The sequence below is a fragment of the Homalodisca vitripennis genome, chromosome 5 (genome assembly GCF_021130785.1).
Source record: "Homalodisca vitripennis isolate AUS2020 chromosome 5, UT_GWSS_2.1, whole genome shotgun sequence".
Classification (NCBI taxonomy): domain Eukaryota; kingdom Metazoa; phylum Arthropoda; class Insecta; order Hemiptera; family Cicadellidae; genus Homalodisca; species Homalodisca vitripennis.
In genome coordinates this window covers 179497502-179513347 of record NC_060211.1, presented here as the reverse complement: position 1 = coordinate 179513347, position 15846 = coordinate 179497502, and the positions used below count along the sequence as shown (strand labels likewise).

The window sequence follows — 15846 nt, the reverse complement described above, 5'->3', positions numbered from 1 at the left end:
ATCATTTCCGCGGACGTTGTGCGATTACAGACATGACTCAGCAAACTACGGAATATAATACAATGCCATCTCATGGCAGAGACGAGGGGATCCATGAGAACGATTGTGGATCACAGGTGACTTGGTAATCGGCACAGACTGTGCGGCATCACTTCCCCGGACGTTGTGCGATTACAGACATGACTCAGCAAACTACGGAATATCATACAATGCCATCTCATGGCAGAGACGAGGGGGATGCATGGGAACGATTGTGGATCACAGGTGACTTGGTAATCGGCACAGACTGTGCGGCATCAAATCAAATCAAATCAAATCAAAATCAAATCAAATTCTTTACTGTTCATTGACATGATACATGCATGGAACATTGTCAGATATTATAGAACCGATTAATACTAGACAGAACAAAATCACACATTTAAAATAATCAGTTAAAACAGTTTAAAATATAAAATAGTACAACTTAAACTACAAACAATCTAATTTATATCGTCCACTAGGCTGGAGCACCGCTCACCAGTTCGTTAATGGAGTAGAATGCTTGTCTGATTAGGTATTTTTTTAAGTTGTTTTTAAAAGACGTCTCAGTCTCGCATGCTGTGATACTAGAAGGCAAAGCATTAAAGATTTTAGGGCCCATTATGACATTGATTTTTTAAATGTGTTATTATGGTGTTGCGGAATGATTAGAGCATCTCTGTTTCTTGTAGAATACACGTGGTTAAATGATGGGAAGGATTGAAGGTTCTTAAATGTAAATGTGGCAACCGAATTATATAAAAAGTGATGGCAATGTCATTAGGCGTTCCCTAGGGAAAACCTCCCGACAGCTCTCACGATGACCCAGACCACACATCAGTCGAACAGCCTTTTTTTTTTTTTTTTCTTCTGCAGTTTGAAAACCTACTGATCAACCTACCTGAAGCCGTCCCCAGAAAATCAATCCATATGTTTAAAATGGGGCACAAAGTAACCAAAGTACACCAGCCTAACGGTATCTCTAGACAGAAAACTTGTTAGGTACCTTAAAGAGTAAATGCTGGCACCAAGTCTTGACAGACATGACTGATGTGATTTGACCAATCAAATCTGGAAATCAATGTGGAGTCCAGGAAGCAGACCGTTGAAGAATGCTCGATAGGTATTTTGTCAAGGAGAGTAACTAACGCACTCTCATTCTTGTGGGGTCTAAAGTGGACTATTTGAGGTTTTTTTCAGGATTGAGAAATAAATATTAGCAGAAAACCAAGAACTAAGAACTCTTGAGTGAAAAAGCAAGCTCGGTGGAAAGAGATTGAGCTGTGTCAGCCTGAATAAGTTACACTGGTGTGTCGTCCGCATATTGCACCAAGTGGCCCCTCACGATGAGTTAAGGTCATTCACGTATATATTAAATAAAAGAGGGCAAGAATTGAGCCTTGCGGCACACCACACCTTGACCGGTAAGAGAGCAGACTACCTACCCTACCCCCTTTGTTGGTGATCTCAACAAAACTGAGAGCGACCAGAAAGATAGGAAACGAAACCACTCTAGAGGATGCCTCTAACACCGCACATTTCCATCTTGTCCAGGAAGAGACGTTGGTGATTGATTGACGGTGTCAAAGGCACGGGAAAGATCACAAAAAAATGCCCGCAGTCTCACTGCCAGAGTCAACAGAAGAGAAGGCGTGTATTAAGGAAATCATTTATCGCGTGAGTGGTTGATTTATCTTTAAGAAAACCCGAATTGTGAAGGAGATAGTAAGGAATTTTCGTTAAGAAAATTAATCATTCTATTGTGAATTAATCGTTCAAATACTTTGCTCAACGTGGGAAGAATTGAGATGGGGCGATATTGGTTAACTGAGGTTCTATCTCCCTTCTTAAAGACAGGAATGACCTTGGCGGATTTTAACGCAGAAGGAAAGAGTCCTTGGTTAATAGAATTATTAAACCAGGACAGTTAAGGGACACGAGAGTGAATCTGCAACCCTCCTGACAATGGATGGAGACATATCAAATACATCAGAAGAGGAGCTGGCCTTGAGACCCTTAGTCACACTCAAAAACACTTCACTGTACGAGGCAGGAGCAAAAAAAAAAAATGCTCGAGATGAACATGGAGAGCTGGGCAACCCCGAATCAGTTGATGTTATTTTGCTCTGAAGGTCCAACTGATTACAAGCGTTAACGAAATGAGAATTAAACCTGTGCAGCTATCAAACTAGGTTCTGAGACCAAAAAGCCATCATTCAATCAAACCATTTATGCGTTTGTTACCTTTGCACTTCCCTGAATATTTCAGCCACAATCTGCCAAACCGCCTTTCCTGTATTGTCACTATTCTCATATGAGACCTAGCCACAATGCTCTTCTCCGATTGGATAAGCTTTCGATACTCGGATTTTCTTTTATTATTACAACTTGCGATGGAAAGCGATGGATAATCGCGCTGGAGCAAATATAGATCCTTCAACGCCTTCCCTCGCTCTGACGACCCCAACAGTGAGCCATTTAGGACGTACTCTACGTTCGGCCTTGCGAGTGACAAGGGGAAATGCTAAATTAAAGATATGTACAAGAACATCCATAAAAGAAGAAAATTGGACATCAATATCCTCCCTATCATCATTGAATACATGTTTGTTCCAGTTAACCTGTTGCAAAAGACTAGAAAATCTATCAACGTTTATTGAGGAGAACCTTCTCGCTTTTACCATCCTTCGGCCCGCTACCAGTCGAACCAGAGGTGTCTGAGACGGAGAAACAACTGGGCTTCGTGGTCCGATAAGGCTGTAGGGAGTATTTCGGCTGAGACCTGATCGACCTCAATGTTAGTCAAGACGTTATCAATGCACGAGCCACCAGAAGAGCAAGGACGTGTCACTCCTCGAATAAGAATTTTCAGTGAAAAAACTATTGAAAAAACCATCACTTCCGCGGACGTTGTGCGATTACAGACATGACTCAGCAAACTACGGAATATCATACAATTGCCATCTCATGGCAGAGACGAGGGGATGCATGGGAACGATTGTGGATCACAGGTGACTTGGTAATCAGCACAGACTGTGCGGCATCACTTCCTCGGACGTTGTGCGAGTCCAGACATGACTCAGCAAACTACGGAATATCATACAATGCCATCTCATGGCAGAGACGAGGGGATCCATGAGAACGATTGTGGATCACAGGTGACTTGGTAATCGGCACAGACTGTGCGGCATCACTTCCGCGGACGTTGTGCGATTACAGACATGACTCAGCAAACTACGGAATATCATGCCAGAGATTATAAAAACATTTCATCACAATTCAACGCAGAAAGTGTCTATGGGTTTGTCTAAATAAGAAAGACTTGCACATAACGATTACCGTCAAATAACTTGAGACACGCCTAAAACAACTATTCTGCGCTTTATAGGGATTTACCACGGATATTAGGCAATATTATCTAGAAGAAATTTGAAAGCGATAAGGACATGAGTATTTTATGAAGCAATATAATAATATTAGCATACCAAATAAAAGAAAAGAGAAACATGAACACGTATACATTATATGTGTAACTGGTTTAGAACCTTCATTAGCTACTTTTGCTGTTGCAGATATTACACCAAGTTCAAAAAGACCTAAGGAAACGTCAATTACACGTAATTATAGCTGCATATAACATGTATTTGTTCGTGTTATGTTCATAGGTGTTGTTCGATATTGCAGTGTAAGTGCGGAGTGCTGTGGTCGACTTGTGGGGGTAATTATTGCCATAGACGCGTTGAATGTTAGAAAGAGTGAAATAGATATGCACTTTACATAACACAGGTGTGAGGAAAGGGTGATTCAATGTAAAAATAAATGATTTAGAATTGGAAGAGAACCATGGTTACCAAAACTATTGTAATCCACTGATATACATGCCGTTACGAGACATACTATAGTTTATTAAAACTATTTTTTTCATTGCAACGTTATTACAATGTGTAGGAGAGTTTAAGTGCCTAGTTCATGATTTACATTTACACATCACATCACTAAAACTGATAAGTACATTTCTTACTGGAAAGTTCAGTCACATTGGGACAGTTATAGGCCTTTAGACACACAATTTAAATAACAAGTTTTGCTGCTTACATAATGTTGTGAGTGCTCTACTTTCTGCTATACAGCGTTAGCAGTCATTAACTAGGCACTTAACCCTTCTACGTTTTGTGATAACGGAACTATAGAAAAATAAGTTTTAATAAACTAAAGTATATCTAGGAACAGTAAATATACCTACGTTCCTTAGGTTACAATAAACCCCACAGTTTTTGTTATTTCATATTGATTTTCTAAAACGTCCGATTCTAAATAGTTTACTTTTTATTGTTATGCTTGAAGAGACCATAAAATGAAATGCGAGAAGTACACAAATGTTTAGAGCGTGAGTCTGACTACCCGGTGACCATGAAGTTCAGCCGCCTTCGTACAGGAATCTGTTGACCTACGACGACGAAATGCGATACTGAGATTTGAAGCGATCAGCGTAACCCCTGCCTGGACACTGTCAGATTTAACACCCGACTCGGTTCCGGGTTGTACACCGAGTTCCTGGTTATCTAAATAAATTAGATCAACTACAACCGGTTCCTTTGTTCAAAAAAACGAGCACCGGTGTCAGATACGTCGGTGGTTCCGTCTTTAGGACCGGTTTGTTTGGGTATCGATACGTGAAGCAATTCGACCATAACTGTGTACTCTAACCGATGAATAACAATACTTTGGTGCCGATAACACTTTCGAACTCGAATAACTCCGTGACAAACGCCGTCAACAAGCCGACATGAATGGAAACGTCCAAAATAACCGCTCTACAAGAAATAGACATTTCCAATTCTAATGAAACAGCCGAATCTCCTGCTGTACAGTCTAATGAGGCTATTGTGGTGAAAGGAAACGTTCAAAATAACCGCTCTACAAGAAATAGACATTTCCAATTCTAATGAAAACAGCCGAATCTCCTGCTGTACAGTCTAATGAGGCTATTGTGGTGAAAGGAAACGTTCAAAATAACCGCTCTACAAGAAATAGACATTTCCAATTCTAATGAAACAGCCGAATCTCCTGCTGTACAGTCTAATGAGGCTATTGTGGTGAAAGGAAACGTTCAAAATAACCGCTCTACAAGAAATAGACATTTCCAATTCTAATGAAACAGCCGAATCTCCTGCTGTACAGTCTAATGAGGCTATTGTGGTGAAAGGAAACGTTCAAAATAACCGCTCTACAAGAAATAGACATTTCCAATTCTAATGAAACAGCCGAATCTCCTGCTGTACAGTCTAATGAGGCTATTGTGGTGAAAGGAAACGTTCAAAATAACCGCTCTACAAGAAATAGACATTTCCAATTCTAATGAAACAGCCGAATCTCCTGCTGTACAGTCTAATGAGGCTATTGTGGTGAAAGGAAACGTCCAAAATAACCGCTCTACAAGAAATAGACATTTCCAATTCTAATGAAACAGCCGAATCTCCTGCTGTACAGTCTAATGAGGCTATTGTGGTGAAAGGAAACGTTCGGGCAATTATCACACCTCAGTGTGTGGCTTACTAAACAGTCGTCTTCATCGAGTGGGATATGGATTTACACATATCGATAACTGATAACTTCACCATACTCCCAATATGTCCCAATGTGTACCTTCAACGAAAGGCGGTATACAGTGCTGCATTGGTGAATGACCACAATGTCGAACAAGGAATCATTAATCACAGCATGCTAATTTATCAATTTACGGGATCTCCTCCCTTCAGTGGACTTTTACTGGTCTCAGACCCACAATACGACAATTCCGGGCTGCAGATGGTCTGAGTTGGCACACCTGGAGGAGTGACGTCATCGTGATTCACGGAGGATTGGAATGTCCCCAATAAATGTTGGTCAGGGCCTGCAATTATATAACTGGCTCCTACAGACTGTCCGGGGAGGATTCCACAACGAGAATGCGATCTGTCGCGACTCCGTACTGGCATTGAACTTGGTGATTCTTGGAGCTGGCGCGAGGTCTAGTAGCCACGGACCGACACGTCAAGATTTAGGGAATCTCACTCTCCATTCTATTTCAGTAACAACAATAAATGTTACATTATTGATAAGCAGAGGAGTGTTGTACTGGAATGTTCTAGTGCCACCTCTGTTGGTCTTGCAGCCTGACCAAACACCACTTCTGGGGAGGAGTGTGTGCTATAACGGAATGTTCTAGTGCCACCTCTGTTGGTCTTGCAGCCTGACCAAACACCAGTTCTGGGGAGGAGTGTGTGCTATAACGGAATGTTCTAGTGTCACCTCTGTTGGTCTTGCAGCCTGACCAAACACCAGCTCTGGGGAGGAGGGTGTGCTATAACGGAATGTTCTAGTGCCACCTCTGTTGGTCTTGCAGCCTGACCAAACACCAGCTCTGGGGAGGAGGGTGTGCTATAACGGAATGATCTAATGCCACCTCTGTTAGTCTTGCAGCCAGACCAAACACCAGCTCTGGGGAGGAGGGTGTGCTATAACGGAATGATCTAGTGCCACCTCTATTGGTCTTGCAGCCTGACCAAACACCAGTTCTGGGGAGGAGGGTGTGCTATAACGGAATGTTCTAGTGCCACCTCTGTTGGTCTTGCAGCCTGACCAAACACCAGCTCTGGGGAGGAGGGTGTGCCATAACGGAATGTTCTAGTGCCACCTCTGTTGGTCTTGCAGCCTGACCTAACACCAGCTCTGGGGAGGAGGGTGTGCTATAACGGAATGTTCTAGTGGCACCTCTGTTGGTCTTGCAGCTTGACCAAACACCAGCTCTGGGGAGGAGGGTGTGCTATAACGGAATGTTCTAGTGGCACCTCTGTTGGTCTTGCAGCCTGACCAAACATCAGTTCTGGGGAGGAGAGTGTGCTATAACGGAATGTTCTAGTGCCACCTCTGTTGGTCTTGCAGCCTGACCAAACACCAGCTCTGGGGAGGAGAGTGTGCTATAATGGAATGTTCTAGTGCCACCTCTGTTGGTCTTGCAGCCTGACCAAACACCAGCTCTGGGGAGGAGGGTGTGCTATAACGGAATGTTCTAGTGGTACCTCTGTTGGTCTTGCAGCCTGACCAAACACCAGTTCTGGGGAGGAGAGTGTGCTATAACGGAATGTTCTAGTGCCACCTCTGTTGGTCTTGCAGCCTGACCAAACACCAGCTCTGGGGAGGAGGGTGTGCTATAACGGAATGTTCTAGTGCCACCTCTGTTGGTCTTGCAGGCTGACCAAACACCAGTTCTGGGGAGGAGAGTGTGCTATAACGGAATGTTCTAGTGCCACCTCTGTTGGTCTTGCAGCCTGACCAAACACCAGTTCTGGGGAGGAGGGTGTGCTATAACGGAATGTTCTAGTGCCACCTCTGTTGGTCTTGCAGCCTGACCAAACACCAGCTCTGGGGAGGAGTGTGTGCTATAACGGAATGTTCTAGTGCCATCTCTGTTGGTCTTGCAGCCTGACCAAACAGCAGCTCTGGGGAGGAGGGTGTGCTATAACGGAATGTTCTAGTGCCACCTCTGTTGGTCTTGCGACCTGACCAATACCAGCTCTGGGGAGGAGAGTGTGCTATAACGGAATGTTCTAGTGCCACCTCTGTTGGTCTTGCAGCCTGACCAATACCAGCTCTGGGGAGGAGGGTGTGCTATAACGGAATGTTCTAGTGCCACCTCTGTTGGTCTTGCAGCCTGACCAATACCAGCTCTGGGGAGGAGGGTGTGCTATAACGGAATGTTCTAGTGCCACCTCTGTTGGTCTTGCAGCCTGACCAAACACCAGTTCTGGGGAGGAGGGTGTGCTATAACGGAATGTTCTAGTGCCACCTCTGTTGGTCTTGCAGCCTGACCAAACACCAGCTCTGGGGAGGAGGGTCTGCTATAACGGAATCCAGCTTCCTCAATTTTCTTAATCTTTGTGAAAAAAACCACCAAGAATGTGTAACTGGGCGGAATTTTAGGCTTACTAATTGTTTCGACAATTATATAGATTAAACAAATAATTCAAATAAACTAACACTATTCAGATTTATGACCTGTAAATTTACGATCAAACCTTGCAGGTGAAGCGGAATTGTATAGAAGTTGAGCAATCATCTGGGTATTAAGTTAGTTACAAACATTGCCTGAAGTATTAAACTAGAATGTTTAATTGTATACTTTGATAAATAATCGATTTATTGTAAATATTGGAAGACTTGCTGCGAGTGTTGAGTAAATTGACCTATTGAGTAAACATCACCATTTAGGAATTTTTAGGTTAAACTTATAAAATAAATTTATGAATAACGTGCTTTAAATGTGTGCATCAGTATAATTTATGTACAGTGCTTAATTTAATTAACATACATTCTTTTATTTAATAATTTCAAACATATTTCCATATGCGTATCGAGGACTTAAATGTTAATTTATGTCTTGTAAATACGTACTACTAATTTAGAAACAATAATTTACTAATATTATTTCATTTTCAAATTTTACAAAACAAGTTTTATTACTTTGTGTTTAGTAAATTAAGTTTTCACAAATGCAAATCGAATGACTATTTGTTACTGTAGTGCTCATGAAATAAATGTATATCGAACTGAAAATTACTTACAACCATTCAGGTTGAAGTAAGGATGTAAACATGCCTATTATAGTCACAATGGTAGAATGATTTCATACAATTGGAGTGGAACGCTCTATGTGGCTATATATCACTCTTCCTCATAAAGAATGAGCTTAAGCCCGTTGTACCTACTTCTGAACGACGAGAGAGAACAATCAAAGACCAAGAGTGCTCATCGCTGGGAGGGCATATGTTCTTGGAATATCCATGCAAAAAATGATAAAAGACCGACACCCTTTCTGGAAACAGAGATGACGCAACTGTCTATAGAATGGAAATCCTACGATTTGAAGGGTTCCTAGATTTTAAAACCCAACGGCTTCCAGAAAATACTCGAAGGTAAAGAAAGCCCTAAAAAGAAACGTCTGCGCCAAAGGAGACAACGACCAGACAAAAAATTATCTCGCTTAAAATACCAAATAATGAAAGTCGCACTACAAGAACTCAATATGAAGCTTTCTTAAGGAAACCGATGTCTCTCCTACCTGACTACTGAAACTCTCCGACCGCTATCATAAACTGTACAATCTCTCACTATCACTGTGTTGTGGTACGCGTGGGAGTGCCTTGTGCACATCTTAACCGACTTCTTCATGTGAACACGATCACTCAATTACAATACAGTATTGCGATATTACCTGGAATATAATTTCATCTATTGTTTACAATAATCATTATTCATATTTGATGTTACTTTTAGAAAAACAATCTAGTCAGGTTTAACGAGATAAAATACCAAGTTTATAAGCTAAGATTCATTAAAATAAAATAATTGAAAATGAAAATGTATTCTAGACGCTTCAGCAGAGAGTAGAGTAGTGAACATAAAATATATGTTATCATTCAAAACTTCATCTTATAATTTGTAAAGCATAGTAAAATATTAAATAAACGTATAAACCTATGCTTAGTGCACTTATTAAAACAATAATATATAATGCAAAACTACATATTTATAGGACTATTGGTTGTAAGCGATCATGCTTTTTATAATCATTTTAACGTATTTCCTTCAAAAATAACGGGCGTCAGAATTTGAGAGTTGGGTATAAATAATCACTGACTTTACTTACATCGGTGCTCTGAAATGCTTTACTATGTTTCGATGTAGTAATCAATTAAAAGATAACTAAAGGCACAAAAAGTAGTATTGACGGAAAATATCAAGATTGGAGAGTAAAATATAAAATTATATTGAATGGTGCACCTAGAACACTGGACACAGACACTGGCACAGACACGTGTATGAGGACCGACACTGCGCTAACACGCCTGTCGCGCGGGGGTCTATCGCAGACTGCTGACTGACACACACCCGCCGCGGCCGTGTATATAACCGCGCCTGACCGCCTGTGCGCGTGTGCGTGCGCGAGTCACAGCTGTCCGTGCACACTGCACACTGCACAACAATCCACTTATTGTCTCACCATTGTAACAGGTTCAGTACGCCTTTTGTAATTGTATTAAATCAATATTTTGATGTAAGATGTAAAGTTACAGTGTATTTTAACAATAAAACATGTACCGTAGAACCTGACAAAAATCAAAGTTGGATAATAGTTTTCCCCTTGCCATCAGGGTAACCAATAAGACCGATGTTTGAATTTTATCTTTGCCTTAATATTGTGATATTTTGATCCAAAAATGAAAAAAGTTCTTCCTCGCGTCAAGAGGATCGTGTGTACCAAGTTTCAAGTATTCATCACTTTTCTATCAAGAGATATCTCACTTTTCTATCAAGAGATATCTCACGGACGGACACAGAGACAGTCGACGTTACGCCTCTAAGATAGACCTGTCACTATTGTAAACGTCAAACTCGTTCGTCCTCGGGTCAAGAGGATCTTGTGTACCAAGTTTCAAGTATTCATCACTTTTCTATCAAGAGATAACTCACTTTTCTATCAAGAGATATCTCACGGACGGACACAGAGACAGTCGACGTTACGCCTCTAAGATAGACCTGTCACTATTGTAAACGTCAAACTCGTTCGTCCTCGGGTCAAGAGGATCGTGTGTACCAAGTTTAGAGTATTATTATTATTTTATTTGATTACTTTCTAACACATTAATTAAACCCACAAATATTTTTATTTCCATTTTATAGGAATGGCTCCCGTTTAAATCTAAGGTTCCCAAAGCAGGCAACGTGTCTAAAATTTAGTAGATTAAATATCATCGTTTTGTTTTTATATACTCATTAAGCAATTAAACTGTCAAAAGTTTTTAAACTTTGAATTAGCCCATTTTTCTGCCAAATTTGGAACTTGATACCCTTACCGTGTTACCGTACTAATGTTATCAAATTATACATTATGAAATATTACACTCTGTCTCAGTCCGTTCGGTAAGTACTGTACTACGAATACTTCATGCTAACACATATGAACACAAACGAATATAACACATGGCAGGTGTGAAAACTGAAGGCAACGATACAGAGCAGATGACGAATGTAGAAATAATATTCAACTCACTCATCGACCAAACAAATAAAAAAGAATTTATTCAATAAATTCTAATGTTATGAGAGCATTTTTAACGGAAATTTGAAACCTCACGGCAAATTTGATTCACTTCTTCGGCTTCTCGTCGAGAGCCGGCCACCAACGCTTCCTCTCGACAGGCACCAGGGAGTCGTCGTCTATCTGACGGGAGAAGGGAGGATGCTTGTAGGGGCCTCGCCCCTGTGGGTTCGGGCCCGGAGTCGACGTCCTCGCCGGAGTGGTCGCGCTGGCGAGTAGATGTGGGGGCATCCCTGCAGTCGGGGGCCCCGAGGGGGGCCCGTGATGGGGCCCGAGGTGAGGTGCCCCCTCAGGCGACTCATCGTCCGCTTCCGGTTTGCCGCTGAGCAGCCTCACCGCCACCGTCAACCGCTTCCAGGACCTGCCTTGCTCTCTCAGTCGTAACATTTTCAATTTAATACTTCTATTGTTACTCTGGTTACTACCAACAATAATAACTTTTGTTATTAACATGTATAAATATTGATCTTCGATTGTTCAATCGGTGATTTGTACAAATTCAGTGTTCGACAATTCCGAAGAACTGTACGCTATGTTGCTGCCCTGAAGCAGTGAGTGGCAATTGTGAGCTACCTAACGTCGTCCGGTATGGTCTAGTGCAGGGGCGCCCAACCTTTTTTACCCAAGGGCCACATTGTAAAGCCTTTATGGCCAGGCGGGCCAACATCCCAGGGGATTTGGAACCCCAAACAAAACGGATTGCCCGGGGTTTGTTCCAGAAATCTTGTGCAAAATATGAGTTTTAAGGTTATTTGGCCCTTGTTTCCTGACTATTGTAATTTCTTATTATTTATTAGTTGTTAGGTAAAGGTTTATAATATATTATGTTTTTAGGTTCTTTTAGTAGAAATAAATATAAACCCAGACTTTTGGATGTTTGCTCTAATTCTGAGGGAACAATAAAAAAGTCACCAATAAATTGAATACATTAATTTTAATTAATCCTACTAGGATACTAGGACATACAAATTAGCCTACGTGGCGAGTGGTGACCTTGAATTGGGTAGGAGTTACGTCGTCGCACCGCGCGCTGTGCCATGCTTTACGCGCGCTCTATTCGCCAGCCGGCAGCCACCACCGTAGTCAGTGAAATCTGTCTGCAACTACTTTACTTCTTTCAACACTCATACTCCACCAAATGAATACGGCTCGTTCTACGTGAAATCGGCTGGACTGCTTGGTTCTCAAAATTTGTATTTATTTAATATTTCAAATGCTTGTAAACAAATTTGATTGTTTTGGCAACAAGGTGGGTCCCATAAAACTGACTCGCGGGCCGGATTCGGCCCGCGGGCCGTAGGTTGGGCAGCCCTGGTCTAGTGGCTAGGATACCTGGCTCTCACCCAGGAGGCTCGGGTTCGATTCCCGGTACCGGAATATACTTTTTGTGTCCCATAACTCCTTAAATATAAACAAATAGTTGATTTTGTACCCTTTTATTTGTATTAAATGGTAATTGGTAGAGAATTAATAATTAATATATTACACTGAATAAACTTTTATAATTGAACGTCATACATGTCAAATTTAATTAAACTATAGCCTAATGTGGTAGCAACTAAATTAATGTATGCAAATTTCAACCAGCTTTTTGCATAGTGAACGCTTTTTTTCAAGTGAAAAGAGTTGAAAAATGTTTTACCTTAATCGTAAATAAAACAGTGGAAAGATAGGTTCAGTTGTATATCGCCACAATTTTTTGCAATCAAGCCCAAGTAAAAAAAGTAAAGACATATTTTACCAGGTGAAGTTAGCGCTAAGAAGCACTCTCTAACACTTAACGTGGGGACCAACGGCCCAACGGCCGGGCAGGCGGGCTGCTTGCAAGGACAGGATCGCTCAGCGGTCACCCATCCAAGCAGCAGCCACGCTCGACGTTGTACCCGCTACACTGCGCCATTGGCGTGACAGGTGAAGATAAAGGTGCAAAAAGTTTACTGTAGGTACATCAGTTTAGCTTTAGGGAGTAACATGTTTTCATTAATTTATGACACAGGGAAATTTTATTTTGTAATTAGATGTAACAAGAAAATTACATTTTTGTGTTTTTTTATTAACCCATCTAATTAGAAATTAGATTTTTGTAAATATAAAAAAAAAACACGTCAATTCCGGCAATCACCTTAAACCATTACATGGAAAAATGTCATATCTTTACAGTCTATGGACTCGATAACCAGATGTTCCAAAGTCTGCTCAAAGCTCCGACAACTCCTCGTAGAATAGTCAAAAAAGTGTTTCCATTTTTTCTCTTCAGAAATGGAATCAAGGCCTATTGTACCAACTTAATCCCAAATAATTTGCAAGGAGAGCGTACATGGAAATAACCACTTACACAAAAACATATATAGCACGGCACTAAACACCAGTATTTACGTTATTTTAATACTGATTAATATTTTAAAACAATTGTATAATATTTGATAAGGATTTTTATAATTCTTTCTCGTAAAGCTTAGGGTAATATGTTTTGATAATGTGTGCATCGAGTGTTTATTTTACATTGTTTTCCAAAATAGATTTAGTAAAATATTTTATTTAAATGTTTATGTTAATAGTGAAGAGAATAATGGATACTAGCCTAATTAATTACGACTCAATCTAATCGTACACTGACAGTAATGTATATAGGGCAGGCCATTAGTACCAAACTGAACGAATAATCTTCATCAGCACCGCTGGTGTAGTGGTATCATGCAAGATTCCCATTCTTGCGACCCGGGTTCGATTCCCGGGCGGTGCACAGTCTTTTTTTGCGTCTTGTTACGGCCAAATAAATATGATTTAAATTATTTTTAATACAAATTACCTTTAAAAACTGGTTCCGCATTTTATTTTATTTCATATAATTTGTTATAGTTACAAAAAAAAACTTATGTCAAACTAACTTACAACATTTATGTTAAATGAACTCCTTTATTGTCATGAATCCATATTTAATAAGACACCTATTAGGCCTACATACACCGCCTTCAATATAATACTATAAAAATCCATTATGACCCCAATACCTTTTCGATGTCTTCCTTGAAAAAGTGAAATTTCAATAAACTCTGTTAAATATTGTCATATTATTAATATAAGTAAATAAACACAATATAAGGATATAAAATTTAACTATGTAAAAACGTATTCAACGTTATCTTCCTGCACATCACTTAACATTATGAATCTTTGACATATAAAATATGTACACAATAACAGAGTGGTTATCAGAAATTCCAAACTGAACACTATACTTTATATTGCTATCGTACCTGAGCGACGTCATGCGAAATCCACAACAACAACGACCAGACACAACAGTCAGCAAAATAAACCGTGACACGCACAGTGCTGTTGGGTGGGGGGGGGGGAGCGGAGCGATGTGTGATAATTAGTAAACACACGGGAATGCTCGATAGCGATATCAGTACGTAGATAAGAGGTTTGTGTTTACTCAACCCGCGTTAGCAAATTAAGTATAACATACAATGCATGAACAAAGTTCTAAGAACGATAATTTTATAAACCCAACTAATGTTTTGCCATGACCACTGCGATCAGGAACGTCCAACTTTTAACGAACATGTAGCTAGTTTAAATTGCAAGTTTAAAAATTCTGGTACTTTTTATTTTAAAATGCTTGTAAAACTAATTATTATTATTATTCGTTGTTTTTTACATTTTTCCAAATATTTAAGTTTGAATTTAGATTTATTAAAAGCATATTTAACAGTGTTGTTCTCGAAAAACACTGAACTGCATATAAACAAGAACGGAAATAACCTAAAAATACAAATATTAACATCAGCTCAAGTAGAAAGAACAAATAATTTACCATGTACACTTCTATTGCATTTCATTCATAGAGTATTAATTGTTGTATATACAAGTAAACTCAGAATGCAAATTTAATCCTAAACAAGTGACAATATCCACGAAGATTAGATGACGGTCGACAACAGAATCAACTATTGGTCCATTTATTAAACAAATGAACAGTTCTACTTTTCCTCACACTCGAAGTGATGTGTAACTCAAACCAAGTGTCGATCTTCAATAACAGACAACATTATTATCAGGAGAGCTGTCATCAGCACACTGCGTGATTTTGCATCGGAAATTGGTTTTGAAAGTACACCATTGAAGAAAAGTAAAAGCATTATTGGGCCCAATACTGATTCCTGCGGTACGCCCTTTAACCTAGCTAGATCAGCACACTGCAAGATTTTGCATCGGAAATTGGTTCTACAATTACACCATTGAAGAAAAGTAAAAACACTATAGGGCCCAATACTGATTCCTATGGTACGCCCTTCAACCTTCCCCTTCCCCGCCTCTTCGACGTCCCTCTTCAAGTAGAAATTTCTACTTACTGGCATCTGTCACAAATATAAGACTCAAACAGCCTGTAGGACACTACATAACGAAAGCTTACTTAGAAGCAAGCCTAGACTACAGTGTCTAAGGCCTCATTCAAATCACGCAAAACACCCATGGTAAAGATCTAATGATAAAGAGGTTTTCTGTCGTCGCTTTGGTAAGGATATTTCAATTTTATCTATATGGATAATTAAGTCGATAATTAAGTATAATTAAATTAAATTAATATCTTTACTCATCTATGTACCGTGATGGTATTCCAACAACGTCCGTGACAAGCAAGAACAGATCTACGCCCAACCAGGAGGGCGGAGCCCCCC

The 15846-nt window shown here is 40.1% G+C and overlaps 1 protein-coding gene and 1 non-coding gene across 11 annotated transcripts in view; one reads left to right on the top strand and one right to left on the bottom strand.

The window, feature by feature from the left end:
* LOC124363252 (NAD kinase-like) overlaps positions 1-15846 on the bottom strand; it is a 203231-nt gene that overhangs the window by 83130 nt on the left and 104255 nt on the right. The window contains exon 1 of one of the 10 annotated variants that reach the window (XM_046818453.1): positions 14419-14448. The exons of 7 other annotated variants lie outside the window; for them this stretch is intronic. In XM_046818453.1, the coding sequence (XP_046674409.1) occupies positions 14419-14432 (14 nt within the window). In that variant the 5' untranslated portion in view covers positions 14433-14448. Of the gene's footprint in view, positions 1-9709; positions 9925-14418; positions 14449-15846 lie in introns of those variants that run through there. 2 more of the 10 variants (XM_046818442.1, XM_046818454.1) reach the window with 2 other exon arrangements.
* Trnag-ccc lies at positions 13834-13904 on the top strand. Its single transcript has one exon. It is a non-coding gene; the product is annotated as a tRNA-Gly (tRNA).